The sequence below is a fragment of the Chrysochloris asiatica genome, unplaced genomic scaffold (assembly GCF_000296735.1).
Source record: "Chrysochloris asiatica unplaced genomic scaffold, ChrAsi1.0 scaffold00004, whole genome shotgun sequence".
Taxonomy (NCBI): Eukaryota; Metazoa; Chordata; class Mammalia; order Afrosoricida; family Chrysochloridae; genus Chrysochloris; species Chrysochloris asiatica.
Window position 1 is genome coordinate 26029979 of NW_006408522.1, and position 16735 is coordinate 26046713.

At 40.3% G+C, this 16735-nt stretch overlaps 1 protein-coding gene across 1 annotated transcript in view; it reads left to right on the forward strand.

Annotated features, from left to right (window-relative positions):
• FBN1 (fibrillin 1) overlaps window positions 1-16735 on the forward strand; it is a 321082-nt gene that overhangs the window by 288475 nt on the left and 15872 nt on the right. The window contains exons 50-58 of the mRNA XM_006831678.1: window positions 4353-4502; window positions 5103-5168; window positions 5374-5490; window positions 7226-7345; window positions 9423-9545; window positions 10890-11021; window positions 13330-13455; window positions 14339-14545; window positions 16070-16195. Of these exons, the coding sequence (XP_006831741.1) occupies window positions 4353-4502; window positions 5103-5168; window positions 5374-5490; window positions 7226-7345; window positions 9423-9545; window positions 10890-11021; window positions 13330-13455; window positions 14339-14545; window positions 16070-16195 (1167 nt within the window). The remainder of the gene's footprint in view (window positions 1-4352; window positions 4503-5102; window positions 5169-5373; window positions 5491-7225; window positions 7346-9422; window positions 9546-10889; window positions 11022-13329; window positions 13456-14338; window positions 14546-16069; window positions 16196-16735) is intronic.

Sequence of the window (16735 nt, forward strand, 5' to 3'; positions counted from 1 at the left end):
TTAAACATAATATAGTGTATGCTCCAAAATTAACTGGACTTTTCTAAACAGTGACATTGTGTACATCTATTTACTTATACAAACCAGTTTGAATGAATTCAGGGAGATTTTTTAAAAACCTACAGCACACATATCTCTCCCTCCTATTTTCTTTTCTTATTTCCCTGTGTGTATGTATGTCTATTTATTTATTTGTGTTTCACTGTATTACCAAATATAAGGCAATGGAGTTCAAAGCAAAAGCTCTGAATTTAAAAGTCAAAAAATTGGGTTTGGAAGGTTTCACCCCTGCCATTTTCAGCCTAGGACAAGCCATTTAATCTTTGGAACTCACTGTCCTCATTTTCAATAGTAGTGACAATAATGTCTACCCAATTAATCGTACTGAACGTGTGACAAAACTTTGTTACATTCCATGTCCTTTCTAGACTCCTGTCATTGTCATTATAATAGTTTAAATTTTTGCTTTTCTACTGGCTGTTTCATTACTAATATTCAAAACAGAAGGCTGACCGTGAGTTCTAATTGTCTGATCAGTTTTAATCCTTAAGGTAGCACGCTATCAAAGTCCCTTGTGGATTTCAAGATTGTAGATGAAGTGGAGCTTGATTCAAGTAGATACTCTATCTATACAAGTATGGTGCATACCAGTCAGATAACTTCTTACTCCCACTCCCTTGTCTACGTGTACCTTTGATTGGGCCTGAGTTTATAAAGAAAACAATGAGAAGCCAGGTATGAATCTGCCCATGTGGCAGGCCAGAGGGCACTAGGCTATTAAGTCTGTTTGCACTGGTCTGTCACTGAGTGAGCAAGCAAGCAAGCTAATACTGCAGGAGAATCAGCCCATCTGTGAGCCACCATGCCACCGGGTCAGCTCCAGGAGGCAGAGCCAGAACTGAGAAATGCAAGCAGGGCAAGTGACTTTTGTATTTCTGATGACATGTCAAAGGTCATTAGGGCTCTTTGCAGATGGACTGGTAAACAGGCCCCCTGGCGAGACTTAGTTGAAGTGTGTGGGTTCCACGCCCCCCCCCCCCCATAGAAAGCAACTCAGATGAATAAACCAATTCCAGAGAAGCAAGGAACCCTGGCAGCACAGTCGTTAAGTACTTGGCTGCTAACCAAAAGGTTGGCAGTTTGAATCCACCAACTGCTCTGCAGAAGAAAGATATGGCAGTCCGTTTCTGTGAAGGTGACAGCCTTGAAAACCTTATGGCGCAGTTGTGCTTTGCCCTCTAGGGTTCCTAAAAATCAGAATTGACTCTGCAGCATAGTTTTTGATGTTTGTTGTTGTGAAGTGCCATTGAGCTGGTTCCGACCCATAGCGACCCTCCCTGAGGACAGAGTAGAGCTGCTCCTTAGAGTTTTCAAGACTGTAAATCTTTACAGGAGCAGACAGCCTCATCTTTCTCTGGCAGAGCAGCATTTGGGTTTGAACTATGGTTAGCAGTCAATGCCTAACCCTAGAGCCACCAGGCTCCTTGAGAAGTAAGTACTACAAGCAAATGTAAATCACCCACTGAGCAGAGATTTTGTTAGAGTCAGAGAATGAAGCGCTTTTTTTCTTGGTAAGGTGAAAAATTAGGCCTCAGACCTCCAAGTAAGAAAATTCCACAGATTACATTTTTGAAGAAGCAAATGCAAAGGGGCTATGAGGACAGGTCTCAGCATCTGAAGGTATAAATGATCCTCTCCTATAGGTCAAGTTCAAGTTCAAGAAGGAAATGTATCACTTAGGCTCATTCTAATCTTCATGTTTCCAAACCTGTATGAAAATGTCGAGATTTTTTTTTCCAGTCAAGGTTGTAGGTTGTGGTGATGGGGGTAGGACTGGAGAATGGACCAGAGTCAGCAATATCATGAAAATGGTGAGAATGTTAAGAGATCGGTATTGGAACATACATGTACTTAGGTTTTAAAGAAATATTACAAACAGGAAGACAAAGGTGAAAATTAAGTTTTAAGATATTTACTGAGACATTTTTGTGAATAGTCACTGAATTATATCTTAGGACAGTTGTTGTTGTTAAGTGCCATCGAATGGATTCCAACCCAAAGTGACCCTGTATAGGGTTTCCAAGGAGCAGCTGGTGAGCTTGAACCACCGACCTTGCAGTTCAAATAACTTTGCAGTCTGACGCATTAGCCCACAGAGCCACACCAGGACTCCATAGGACAGTTGTAGTCATACGTAATAATTTTTTAAAAAAAAACAGGGCAGATAGACACAAAACATTTTCTGTGACCGTGAACTTGAGTAAAGAAAACCACATGGCATTATCTAAGAAACTATGTTTATGGAAATATTACAAACTTAGAACTTACTGTCCTCATTTTAACAACCATTATAGCAATGCCTACCAACAGTCTTACTGACTATATGGCAAAGCTTTGTTAGTTTCCAAGTCCTCCTTACTTTAATCGTTTGACTAACTATTCACTTCTCAGTGGTCGCATTGATACCCAGTATTGCAAAGCGTGAAGGAGATACTTAAACAAAGCCAAAATGTGGGTAGCAGTCAACAAGCTGCAGGACAAGGACTGACTTGTTGCTCTTGACCTTCAGAATGATATTTCACTGAAGGATGCCTAGTAGGTTCTGGCTACAACAGAGGTGAAGGAGAAACTAGAAAAATAAATGATCTGGAAGAGTTAGAGGCCACGGAGAACTGAACAAGTTCATTGGGGAGTCCAGCTGAATTTGACTGAGCAGGATTTGATAAATATGACTGATAGAGCGATAGATACTCATGAAAATTCCTCCTCTATAAGCTTTAAGGACTCAATTTTCCTTATAGTGTCTCCTTTGTCATGTCAGTTATGGTGATAAAATCTGGCAAAATTGTGTGCACATCAATGCATACATGGCTATGGCATTATGCTAACTGGGACTAAAAGAACCATGAGAAGAGAGAATCAAAGATAAACCTGGTGACACACTAGGAAAAAGGAACTATGCAAATTGGGTATGAAGGCATTTCCTTATGCCCTGGAGATTTTAGCCCCTGCTCTGATAGCATAGTGGTTATGAGTTGGACTGCTAACTGCAAATTCAGCAGTTCGATACTACCAGCAGTTCTGCGGGAGAAAGATAAGGTTTTCTGCTCCCGTAAAGATTTACAGCCTCGGAAATACCATATAGGGTCGCTGTGGGCCAGAACTGAGTCGACGGCACTTAACAACAACATAATGAGAGAAGGGTCTTGCAAGACTTTGGGAGTCCAGCTTATGGGAAAACACACTCCAAACATTTAGATGGACTCTCTTTTCAGAGTCACCCAATTTGATCTATAAGAAATGGAAGAGTCTGTTTCCAGAATGTTGAAGAGCAATGTTAAATGCTAAACATCAACTAGATCTCATGCTCCCTGATTGGTTTCTCCACACAATAATTAATATTAAATATTATTCTTTGAAAGAAAGATTGTTCTCCCTCCCAGCCACCCATCTCTCTACTTTCCTCTGTATTGAGCTAAACAAACTTTGCGTCTGTGTTTGTGTGCATGCACACACATAACAACCTGCAGAAAGCCTCCACATGCATTTTGCAACCAGGAACTAACTCAATGAGTAGCTGCTTCAATGGCGGATCCTCGTGTTGTGTTTTTACCAGGCCACAAAGTCTCCACTTCTTTATCTACTCTACATTTGGGACCTGGGTCTTTCCTTTGGTTGCAGAACTCAGAGAACACAAAATAAACAACAACATGTAATATCACAGTAAGTAGTAGAGCTGGGAGCACTGCCTTAACCCAGGGTGCTCATAAATGTTATCCAACACATGTGCCTACAGAGCCATCAATGAAGGGGCCCTGTGAATGAGTCCATCAATGAATGTTACAATCCTGAAGTCACTAATGGATGTCAGTGTTGGATTTTACTGTTCACATCAGGTTATTTTGCAAAATTAACAAAAAAGAAGAAATCCTAAGGTTAAAGCCACACATATGTGTTCATCATGAGATCTTGCTGTAGAAGTTACCAATGACATGAATAATACCAGCTCAGTTACTCATTACTGAAAGAGCTTTGGTAGCGTAGTGGTTACGAATTGGGCTGCTAACCTCAAGGTCAGCAGTTCGAAACTACCAGCTGTTCCACGGGAGAAAGATGAGGCTTTCTGGTCCCGTAAAGATTTACAGCCTCAGAAACCCTGTACAGGGTGGCTATGAGTCAGAACCGACTCCACGGCACATAACCACCACCACCATCATTAGTTACTCACTTCAGGAGTAGCACAATGGTAGTAAAAGGAGAACACTTGTAACACAGTGGACTGTTTCTTATTCCGTATCATACAAGGAAGATTTAATCGAAGGACTGAAGATTATCATGAATTTGTGTTGCAGACTTGAGAATGAGCTACTGTTATGCAAAGTTTGAAGGAGGAAAGTGTTCATCCCCCAAATCCCGGAATCACTCCAAACAGGAATGCTGCTGTGCGTTGAAGGGAGAAGGCTGGGGAGATCCCTGTGAACTGTGCCCCACAGAGCCCGATGGTAAGTGGGTCAGCTGCGTGCATGTTCTCTGGGCTATTCAATGGCAAGCTAGGCATGAAATGAGACTGTAGCCTTAAAGATGATCCACACACCATACATACACACACAGTAGTTCCATTAAGTTAGTTCCGACTCATGGCAACCATGTGTGTGTCTGAGTAGAACTGTGCTACAGGGTTCACAATGGCGGATTTTCCAGAACTAGGTTTCTAGACCTTTTTTCCCAGGTGCCACTAGGTGGAAAAACTGTCAGTCTTTCAGTCAGCAGTGGAGAGAGTTAAACGTTTAGAATTAGTTTAGCCTAACTCCCAAAAATAAAAACAGTTTCGTTTAAATTTAATTAAAATATTTACTAAAAGTTATTTTGTCTCAGGAGCTAGGTAGGTTGTCTTTTTAATTATAGTATGAGCCAGGGCCTTCTAAGGAGTAGACATGGTGGCTTTAGGAGATTTGTTCACTTTCTCTGGGTCTGGGGCGATCTTGTTCATCATTTCTCAGTATGTGCAGCATGTGGCCACTTGGTCACTACACAATGCTCGGGAGGAGCCTGTTGCTAATTACTGTTAGCCAATCTATTAATGAGTGTATCATTGCCCACAGAGGCCTTCCGCCAGATCTGTCCCTATGGAAGTGGGATCATTGTGGGACCCGATGATTCAGCAGTTGGTGAGTGCCCTTTGCCTAATTCCTAGCACATCTCAATATTCTCAGCCATCCTCTTCCTCACCCTTTCTCCAGTTATTCTTATTTTTCCACACCTGGCTTGGAAAAGTAAACACAGCATTTTAGCCTTTACGTTGGATACCAGTTGTATGATGTATGTGTATTTAAAGTACGATGTTATTCATTGTTTTTTCCTTCCTTGCCTAAGATATGGATGAGTGCAAAGAACCTGATGTCTGTAAACACGGGCAGTGCATTAATACTGACGGCTCCTACCGCTGCGAGTGCCCCTTTGGCTTCATTCTAGAAGGGAATGAGTGTGTGGGTGAGTCAAAAGCAATCTCTTCCATTGGGATTTGCAAATTAGAAACTAAGCTATTTAGCAATTCATAGGAGGTATACAACCAGACAGAAATGTCCATTCCTTCATGCAGCATTTATTCAGCTATACTTGCTGAATCCCTTCTATGTACCAGACACTGTGCTCAGCTCTGAATGAAGTAGACATGGCTGTACTTGCATGAACCTTACAACCTAATAGGGGAAGATAAACACTGAACGTATCTGAAGAGACAGTGAAAAGGAAAACATTTTAATGAAAACCTTTGTGAAATATTTTTTAAGTTATAGTAATAATTATCTTATTCTAGTGTAGAAAATAAAATATGTATCTGGATTTTATTCCAGTTAACAATATGAAGGGCTGTTGACACAGTGTAATTTATTCTTGTTTTAATACTTATTAAAATATAAAAAAATAATAGTAATGACTTCTTTGGTTGACCTAAGTCATACTGAGTTAAATCCATGTATTATGTGTGTTTATCTCAAGATTCTAAGGCAATTCAATGTAACTGAATTAATAATGGCATAGATGCTGAAGGTATGTGTTTGTGTTGATTAGAAAGTACGCTCTCCATATAAGGAATCAGGTCATAAGGATTTTAGCACCTGGTACTTGATGGCACTAAACAACAACATCTATGGTTGTGCAAGTCCATTAGTCATTTTAGGCCTTAGAATGTGACATCACACAACTGTACTATAGTGTTTCTAATCATTATCCTTGTAGCTATAAAAATCAGTGACATCATGATTTTCATTAACTTGAAAGCAATATTCTTGACAATGTGATACAATTTAATAATAGAAATGAGCTCAATTTCTCTTTGGAATTTCCAGTTAGTGCTACTATGCACATGTGAAATGAGCCTTCTCTACCATATCCTCTTGCCTTCTCTTTCTGACTTCAGAACCTCAATGTAATCCTGAATGATACTCCATTACTCTTCTGTCCCATTGTTAGCTAAAATAATAATATTATTTTCCAATAATTTTCCTTCCCCAGGGGAAGATATTCTCCCCAGGAATGGGCCAGAATAAGAACCATGGGTATGCTAGATGGATGGGTTAGGAGGTAATAGAGACTTTTGAGGTCTCCTTGCTCTTTCCACAGTTGTTTAGAGAGATCAGACCCAAAACATATTTCTTTCAGCCTTTCTTCTGCCTAATGTAAACCATACGGGTTTAATAGAACCAACAAAATCTGCTTGGATCTCGATTTTATCCAGTGTATTAATTTTGTTTAACCTCTGGTCTTTTACTTTGTGTAAGTTTAGTCTTATATTTTATATCTGGCAAAAATCCATCATGTATACAGCTTCTTGGAGAGTGATGTAATGTAAGGCCAAACTGGATATGTGCTTCTATGTTTAAATAAGTGAAAACTTTTGACTGGTAAGAGGAGACTTGTTTTAACCCTAAGATCCACTCAAAATTGACTTTTCCTTGGAAAACTCATGGAAAAGAGCACTGTATATGGGCTGGAGATCCAAGTTCTGTCAAAATCACTGCCACTTAGTGCACCAGAGCAAGTCAGATTTCACATCTACAAAGCTGAGATCATTAGAGGCGTGCAGTCATTTCTTGCCAGGACAGGATGAGAGTAAAATGAAACAGAATAGGTAAAAGTGCTTTTGAGAGAACAGAAGGTAGTATCTGAGTCCAAGGCCACTTGATCTCAGTTCATAATTTTTGAATCCACTTCTGGTCACTTGCAGATACTGACGAATGTTCTGTGGGCAACCCTTGTGGAAATGGAACCTGCAAAAATGTGATTGGAGGTTTTGAATGTACCTGTGAGGAAGGATTTGAGCCTGGTCCGATGATGACCTGTGAAGGTAACACAGAATAGTTGTTTACGTGTCTGCATCGTGGGGATGACAGTTAGTTGATTATTATTTTAATTACCACTCTGGTGGGGAGCAAGGTGGCTCTGTAGGTTAAGCACTTGACCGTGAACCACAAACTTGGCGGTTCAAGTTCACCAGCCCCTCTTTGGGAGAAAGATGAGGCTTTCTGCTCCTACAAAGATTCACAGCCTTGAAAACCCTATGCAAGGTTCGTTATGAGTCAGAACCGACACACCAGCACTTAACACACACACACACACACACGGTGTATAGAATAAGGAACATCTGGGCTTGACAGGTCATTTCATTTCTACTCTGAGAGGTCTCTGCTCTTCAGTAAGAGATATGATGAGATACAGATGGCTCCGGGCACAGGTTACACTGCTTTATTACATACAAAGTTCAGTGGTGTCTCCCTACTACTTCCTCTAGTTTATGCTTTTCTTTCTGTTTTTAAATTTCCCCTTCCTTTTTTGTTTTTCTTCTCCAATGTTCCCTTTCTTTTTCTGCTCTTATTTCTTTCCTCCTCACAGAAGCATCTGCTCACTGGGATAGTGACCAATAGTCCTCTGGCAGCAGCCACAGCTGAGAAGGTTGCATCTTTAGGCATGTGAAAACTGTCTATAAGTATGCCTGGTAGGATGTATGTGAAGAAGAAAAGCGAAGGCGTGTCTAGCACTGTAGTACACAAAGTATGGTTTCTATACAGACAGCATTAGTGTCACCTGGGAACTTGTTAGAAATGCAAAATGTTGGCTCCCATCCCAGAACTCCGGAATTAGAAATTCTAAAAGTGGAGCCCAGCAATCTGTTTTAATCAGCCTTCCAGGTAATTCTGCTGCACTCTGAAGTTGAGAACCATTGGTCTAAAGAAAAAGTTGAAGGATAACAATGAAGGAAGAAGGTAAACGTAGTATTAAGGTGCATTCTTCGTTAGTGCTGTCATCAATGTCAGAGTTGCTAGTGCTTATCTGAAGGTGACCAGTTTGTGATCCAGGATCTCACTGATGTTTTCAATCAGCATCCTGGGCCTTAGGAAGCACCATGAAAATAAACATGGTCAAATTAATCTTGCTTTTCCAAAACACAGACTGCTCACTCCAAACTATGAAATCTATAAAAACATTTTTGTGTGTGTGTCTGTTAATGGAGAAGGTTAGAACTGGGTATCTGTGTGAAATAAGTAACCCTCTAAGGAGCTCTGGTAGCGTAGTGGTTACGAATCGGGCTGCGAATCTTAAGGTCAGCGGTTCGAAACTACCAGCTGCTCCGCGGGAGAAAGATGAGGCTTTCTACTCCCATAAAGATTTACACCCTCGGAAACCCTGTACAGGGTCGCTATGGGTCGGAACTGACTCGACGGCACTTAACAACAAGGAGCTCCTGGTAGCGTAGTGGTTACGAATTGGGCTGTGAACCGCAAGGTCAGCAGTTCGAAACTACCAGCTGCTCCGCGGGAGAAAGATGAGGCGTTCTGCTCCTGTAAAGATTTACAGCCTCGGAAACCCTATGCAGGGTCGCTATGAGTCAGAACCGACTCCATGGCACATAACAACAACAACAAGAAGTATAAAATGATCCAGAAACACCATTTTCCTGGGCAGAGAAATCAGTTATTTCAGCCTGTTTTATCTGGGTAGGCTGGAGGAGAAGTGGTTAACACTATTTTCAAGGTCATCTTCTGTTCTGACAACAATTGGCATGGCAGTTCTTTTGACAAAATGGGGTAAAATTGATTTCTACGTCATGTGACTTTCAGGAGGTACAAATGGTCAACAGGAGGCTGTAAAGCCAGAATTTCAGAAAATTCTCCTGTATGTCGAGTGGCTTATACTTTGTCATCCACCTAAATAATAATTAGTAACTGTACTAGACAAGAAGCATAGATGGGACCACAATGTGTGGTCATCCTACTCATACCAATTCTAATTAATAATCATTTAATAATTCCCTTGAAAATCAGAAGCTACTTGCATCATCCATGCTTAAAAGTACGTTCCTCATGTTATTGACACTCATGTTTCTTTCTTTTCTTTTTTCTTTTTTTCATTACCATCTGCTACAGATATAAACGAGTGTGCCCAGAATCCTTTGCTCTGTGCCTTCCGATGTGTAAACACTTATGGGTCATATGAATGCAAATGTCCTGTTGGATATGTTCTGAGAGAAGACAGGAGAATGTGCAAAGGTGAGACATACGTGTTCCAGGTCATCCAGGCCAGGGAGTTCTAACTCTTTCTCTGGGGGCTCTGCAGAATATGATCCTCCGCCGCCAAGCTTTCATTAGTGAAGGAGAGACAGGAGTTGGGAAATACTGCTGTTGTCCAAGGAAAATGTGAGATTGTCACTGCCACTTTTCCACTAAAGTGAAGCTTGAGACATAATCAAATCCTTATTACCTCACTACACATGCCTGTTTACTATATGGCAGGTATTCTAAGGAGATGTGTATATGTAAAGGGAAAAAGGACATTTCCCCACATTCAGGAAGCTCAATGTGAGGAGGTTGAACAGATATGAATAAATAGTCATAATACTATGATAGATGCTATGGTGATTATATAGTGAGAAAGTGCTTTGGAAACACAAGAGAAGGAATAGAAGTACTAGAAAGAAATCCCCATTACTAATGGATGTTCTATTTCAGGACTAGGTATGACATGGAATCCACTTTAGCTACACATAGTCCATTATAAATACATACTGAACATCTGCAATTTCCAAAATATCGTACTAAGCTCCACTATGTACACTTGGGTAAATCATAGAGCTTGTCCGTTGAAGAGTTTCTGATTTACTTAAACAAACATAGGCCTGTGTTCTCAAGATGACATAAACACAATTCTGCTTGAAGATGGGGATATCTATCAAGAGAGAATCTCTCCTCGCACACAGGATAAAGTCCAAATTCCTCAGCTCACAGCATGCAAAGGGGAAGGATAAAGAAAGAGAAAATGTAATAAGAACAGAAAATAAAGAATGAGAAAGACCCACCCTATCCCAGAAAAATATGAAGTGAAAGAGAAAAGAGCCGATAGAGAATAAGATATTTGTGGACGCTTCTCTTTTCATCAGAGGATGAAAACCAAAGTTTGCATTATATGATGATTATTCTTATATTAAAATATATCAATTATTATTATCATATTAAAACATTGTTATTGTACAATGGAAATATTGTTTTATTATACTACATTGTGCAGTGATTATAATGCTGTTATCATAATCATTAGATTACAGAAACTTTATAGATGACTTCTTTGTTTAATTCATCAAAAAGCATTAGAAATTATTATTCCTGCTCTTGAAGTGGTTATCAGTTAGTTAAAGAGAACCTTGTTTATCAAGGTCAAAGGTGATGAGAAGACTCCTTTTCATTATCAGGAGGTCAGCATCCAAGAATGTAAAAGGAAATAAAGCCCAAACTGAAATAACAGACATGAAAATCAGTTACTTTATGCCACTTTTTATTAAAAAGGCAGATCACTGATGCAGTTCTTTTTATAAATGTGGGATTGTACGTTATTTACAGATGAGGATGAATGTGAAAATGGAAAACATGACTGTGCTGAGAAACAAATGGAATGCAAGAACCTCATTGGCACCTACATGTGCATCTGCAGTCCTGGGTATCAGCGCAGACCCGACGGGGAAGGCTGCATAGGTGAGTGAGTCCCAGGCAGAGGGAAATGGCCAAGGACAGAATCAAGCTGGGCTCTTCTTGGCAAGAGCCTTTTTGACTCATATTATGATTTTCCATGGAGGTACTCTTGTTTCTGGATGATCTTGAACTCCATAAATGCTGTCATTGTCTCCCTGTTACCTGGTCTTTGTCTACTGTACTAACCCATCTCCTGCCAGGACTGGAACACCAGACATTTCTGCTAGTCCTTTCTATTACTACTTCTCAGTGTAATTAATAAAAAAACATTTAAGGTATGGTTTTCTCTCCACTGCATTGGACTGCCTTTTGGTTGACCCATTGAGAACAAATGCCAGGTCTCTGTGACCTAGGAGTTTCTCTAAACCTATGGATCTGCCTCTAAGGAATCTGGTGGTGTCTAGGGTGGGATCCAGACACTGATTTTTAAAAACTCCCCAGGTAATTCTAATGTGGAGTCAGTATTGAGAACTACTACTTTAGACTAGGGAGTCCTCATGTAACGCTGTGGGTTAATGCGCTGGACTGCATGGTCGCTTTGAACTTCAAGGCCGGTGGTTCAAGCTCACCTTGGAAACCCTATACAGTGTTGCTACGAGTTAGTACCAACTCAATGGCACTTAACAACTTTAGACTAGGATTTGTCATATTCCAGCCCATGGACCATATTCAACCCATCACCTGTTTTTGTAAATAAAGTTTTATTGGAACATATATGTATATATCCACTTGTTTACATATTGCCTGTAACATGCTTTCCTGTTACAATGACAGTCAAGTAGTTGCAACCGAGACTATATGTCCTGTAGGCTCAGAAATGTGTATGATCTGATCCTTACAGAGTTTTCCGGGCTCTGCTTTAGACAATAAATATAGGAGATAATTCCCAAATGCATTCATTTCTTTGTAATAATCAATGACATCAAAAAAGTACATTTTATATTGCCAGTCAAGAAGATTCTGAAGAGTAAGATATAGAATTAGATAGTAATTAAAGAACAACCTATAAAAGCACAGAAAAAGTATGGATTTCAGATCCCACAGCAGGTCTTCCTGGATCAGTTGTTCTCAACCTCAACTGCAGTCACACTTACGGGCTGTAGGTCCCACCCAGGTATTGATTTCATTGGTCTAGGGACCACAGTGGTTCTGTAGAATATGCACTAGAGTGCAAAATACAAGGTCGGCAGTTTGAGCCTACTAGCCACTCTGCAAAAGAAAGATGCGGCTTTCTTCTCCCACAAAGATTTCCAGCCTGAGAAACCCTATACAGGATTGCTGTGAGTGGGAACCGACTCGACAGCACTTAACTACAACAGGGTCGGTCAGGGTATTGGGGGTTTAATCTCTTTTAATATTGTTCTAAATGTTACTTTTAGACTATGCCTTTCTTAATGAGATCTCTGTCTTAGAGACTCAAGAAACTATTCTTAAATGATGAGAAGCAGCTCCGCAAATTACTTTTAACCTTTCTAAACAGTTTTCAGGAAACTCTGAATCTCCAGCTATTTGTAATGTATGGGTTTTGTTTTTTTAAACCCAAGAGACTGAATTATGTTTAATTATTTTTGATAATATTGTTGAAACATTACAATAAAGATAATCTGAAGATTAGTGTAGACGCACTTCCCAAGCCAACACTGAATATATCATACATCATTCTGATCAAGTAGTGTAATCATTTCTTTAACACGTTAGTCTTCAAATACTTTTGTTTTCTTTGTTGTTGTTGTTGTTGTTGTTATGTGCCGTGGAGTCGGTTCTGACCCATAGCGACCCTGCACAGGGTTTCCAAAGCTGTTAATCTTTACGGGAGCAGAACGCCTCATCTTTCTCCCACGGAGCAGCTGGTAGTTTCGAACTGCTGACCTTGCGGTTTGCAGCCCGATTCATAACCACTACAGTACCAGAGCTAGTGGGGGATACTCTTTATTTACAAGTATGGACATTTTTTATTTACATAAAGGTATATAAAATTCTACCATTTATGCTTAAGAATGTAAAAAAGGTATCATTGTGGGGTTTTTTAAAGAGGCAGTCCATACACATATGCATTTGTGTTTATATGCATAATCTGTCTCTGTAAAGATGCATTGTAAAGTGATGGCAACATTGGTTACCTCTGGGGAGGGGAGCTGACCCATGGGGAAGAAAGGAGACAGGGGGGACTTTTGCTGAATATGCTTTTGAAGTTTAAATCACCTGTTCCCAAACTAAGTTTTAAAAAGGGAAGGGAGGGAAGAAGAGAAGAAGCTATCCTTCTACAACATAGTCAAATGACTCATTTTGGTCTTTTAATTAAACTGGCCAGATGAGAATGAATGCCAGACCAAGCCTGGGATCTGTGAGAATGGACGTTGTCTCAACACCCCTGGCAGCTACACCTGCGAATGCAACGATGGATTCACCGCTAGCCCCACCCAGGACGAGTGCCTTGGTGAGTATTCTCAGCAGGATGCTTTTGTCACCTCAGCCTCTGCACGGGATACTTACAACCCAGCTATCTATAAACAGAAATAAGAGAAAATCTCAATGCTGGAGGGTTAAACATGTTCATATTTTGAAGATGACTTAGCAACTCTTGGATTGCCCACTGGGTTTAGCACCACCCTGCAGCTAAATTCTTCCTTTGCTAATTGTATCCAATGATACAAACTCACTTGTTTGGAATTTCTTGGCTGCCTTTTGAAAACCCCTGGAGATCAGGATTAAAGTTCATATTTTTCTCTGCCCCTTTCTCTTATCTGTAACATGACTATTCTCCATATTTCGGGGACAAAATAGGATAAGAACCGTGTCTAGGCCAATGTCAGATTACCCAGTAAGCAAGACAAGTACGGCTTACTTGTGCCTATTTGCTCATCTATAGTGAACAATTTCACGTTTTTTGCCATATCTAAGATTCTGCTTCCAGGTATGACTGGCATCTATCTACCTCCAATCCTACAGCACAATCCTTCCTACAGAATCAAAGCCACTTTTCAAATTTACAGTCCCTGAGTACCCAATAAGCAAGGTAAGCACAGGCTTACTTGTGCATACTTGCTAATCTGTAGTGAAACTTGAAATTGTTCACTGCTTATTGGGTGGCCCAGGCCAGTGACTTCCTGCCTGTTTACTGATTTTCTGTCTCATTTATTCCCTTAGATGCCACCCTTTCTCTCTCCCTGCTGCTTCCAGCTTTTCCTTCTCGCTCCTCCTTACCCAGGGTAAAGTGTTACCTCCTTTTTTAGTTTTTATATCTGGCCAAATTCATAATATCCTGTTATGCTCATAAAATCCCCTTCCCTGAACTCCTCTTTGCAATCTGTCCTTCCTAGATAACCGTGAAGGGTACTGCTTTACGGAGGTGCTGCAAAACATGTGTCAGATCGGCTCAAGCAACAGGAACCCTGTTACCAAGTCTGAGTGCTGCTGTGATGGAGGCAGAGGCTGGAGTACACAGTGTGAGATCTGCCCTTTCCAGGGCACTGTGGCTTTCAAAAAACTCTGCCCTCACGGCCGTGGATTTATGACCAACGGAGCAGGTACATGGTTATGTTATGGACTATTTTATGAAAAACAGATAACAATACGGAATCTTCAGTACAGCTCAGTGTGTTGAGGTCAACAATATTGTTCATTTATGGTGTTTCACATGTGCAACATGTTGCCAAAGCTCTTTGGTCCACCTGGTGTACTGGTGTGTACTTGGGTCTCTGCATCTACATTCTTCTTCAACTTTCTAAACAAGAATCTGTTATACGTCAGCTGTTGATTACTTAGAAAATATGTTTTTTAGATAAACCTCAAAATAAATGATCATTAAGTTCCTAAACGAGTCCACAAGCATGCATTTAAGTCATAAAGCTGACTTATAGTGCATCCAAGATGTATCAACACTGCTGATGTGCTGACGATGACACATAGCTGCACCTTGAAAAGCTCGGGATGCTTTAACTAGAGAAAGATGAGGAGGATGTCTGAGGCAACGATGAAGAAAACATCCAGGTCGATCCATAGCACTCTTCCTATGTTTGTCAGCATCAACTACAATTGTTTTTAGTTCCTAAAGGACTGAGGAAATAAGAAAGACATTTTAAACTCCTCAAGAGGGAAATGGAATGAGAGAGGAGAAGAGAGTTAACAGGATTTGTGTTCATGTTGCAAGGATGTGGCTAGAGGTGGAATAACTGAACTGAATGTGGTAAAAGATAGAACTGGACAAGATACAATGGAGTGACCAATTTATGAATCTTTGGAGGATTTGAAGATGGGAGAAGGGAATGCATCTCCTGAAGCCAAAGCAGGGAGCTGGATTGCATTCTTGAAAAGATCAGGAACACCCAGCTATTGCCATGCATTGGTAATCAAGGGCTGATGGCTCACTTGAAAAGAACTTACATTGGCTGCCAACCAACCGGTATGGAGATGAATGACTCAAGACACAGAGGGCAGAGGCTTTCTTGCTAGACAGTGCCACTGACCAGGTCTCACTCTGTGTGGTGGTCTCTCATCCTGAGAAACCCAGCCCAGGGACCCATCCCAGAACCCTAATGTTTCTCTCAATGAAGGAGAAAAGTTGATCCCATTTCCCCAATATGAAGTGGTTTGGTATTTTTCAAGCTTAACTACAATGCAATAAAGAGAATGTAGAAAACTTCCCTTCGTATTTTGAAAATGAATATTAGAAAAAGGGGGATTCCCTTTAGAAAAGGCCCAGTGCTGTGTGTGATTGGTGTATGATATGTTTGTTGCAGGAGGCAAGCATAAAGGCATGGGATGGAACAAGGAACCAAATTATGTCTAGACAGAATGATTTTTTTGTGGACCCAGGAGGGAAACACAGTATACACTTAGAAGCCCAATTATTTTTTAAAGTTATCCATTTGCTTTTCGATTGTTTTTAAACTATCACATGTGAAATGTATGCTTTCATCCTTTTAGCTTAATTTCTTTGATTTATAATATAGTAACACTTTTTATTAGTATTGACACTGATGTACCGCTACATATTAATATTATCTACTTTATAATCATTTCTGTTTCAATTTTTATTTGTTAAACCATAGATATTGATGAGTGCAAAGTTATCCACGATGTTTGCCGAAATGGAGAATGTGTGAATGACAGAGGACTGTATCATTGCATCTGTAAAACTGGCTACACTCCAGATATAACTGGGACTGCCTGTGTAGGTAAGTGTCTTACTTCTGATGGTTTGTTTCAGAGTGGACATTTTATATTATGATTAATAATAATAATAATAAAATCTCCACACTAGAAATCTTAACAGTCATTGTAATTCCATAGGAAAATAAGACAATGATCAAAAGCAAAGTTTGAAAGGAGGAGTGAAATAGAGTCCTGGTGTGGCACTGTGGGTTAATGTGTTGGACTGCAAAGTATTTGAACTGCAAAGTTAATTGAACTGCAGAGTCAGCAGTTCAAGCTCACCAGCTGCTCCTCAGAAACCCTGTACTTGGCCGCTATGGGTCGGAACCAACTCGACAGCACTAAACAACAACAACAAAATGGAGGTTGCTTTTTCCTTTCGCCAAACTAAAATTCTTTGTTGTTGTTAAAGTGCCATCGAGTCAATTGTGACCCTGTATAGGGTTCCCAAAGAGCGATTGGTAGGCTGGTGGATTTGAACCTCTAGTCTTGCAGTTAGCAGTCCAGTGCTTATCCCACAGCACCACACCAGGACCTCAAAGTTCTTTGTTGTTGTTAAGTGC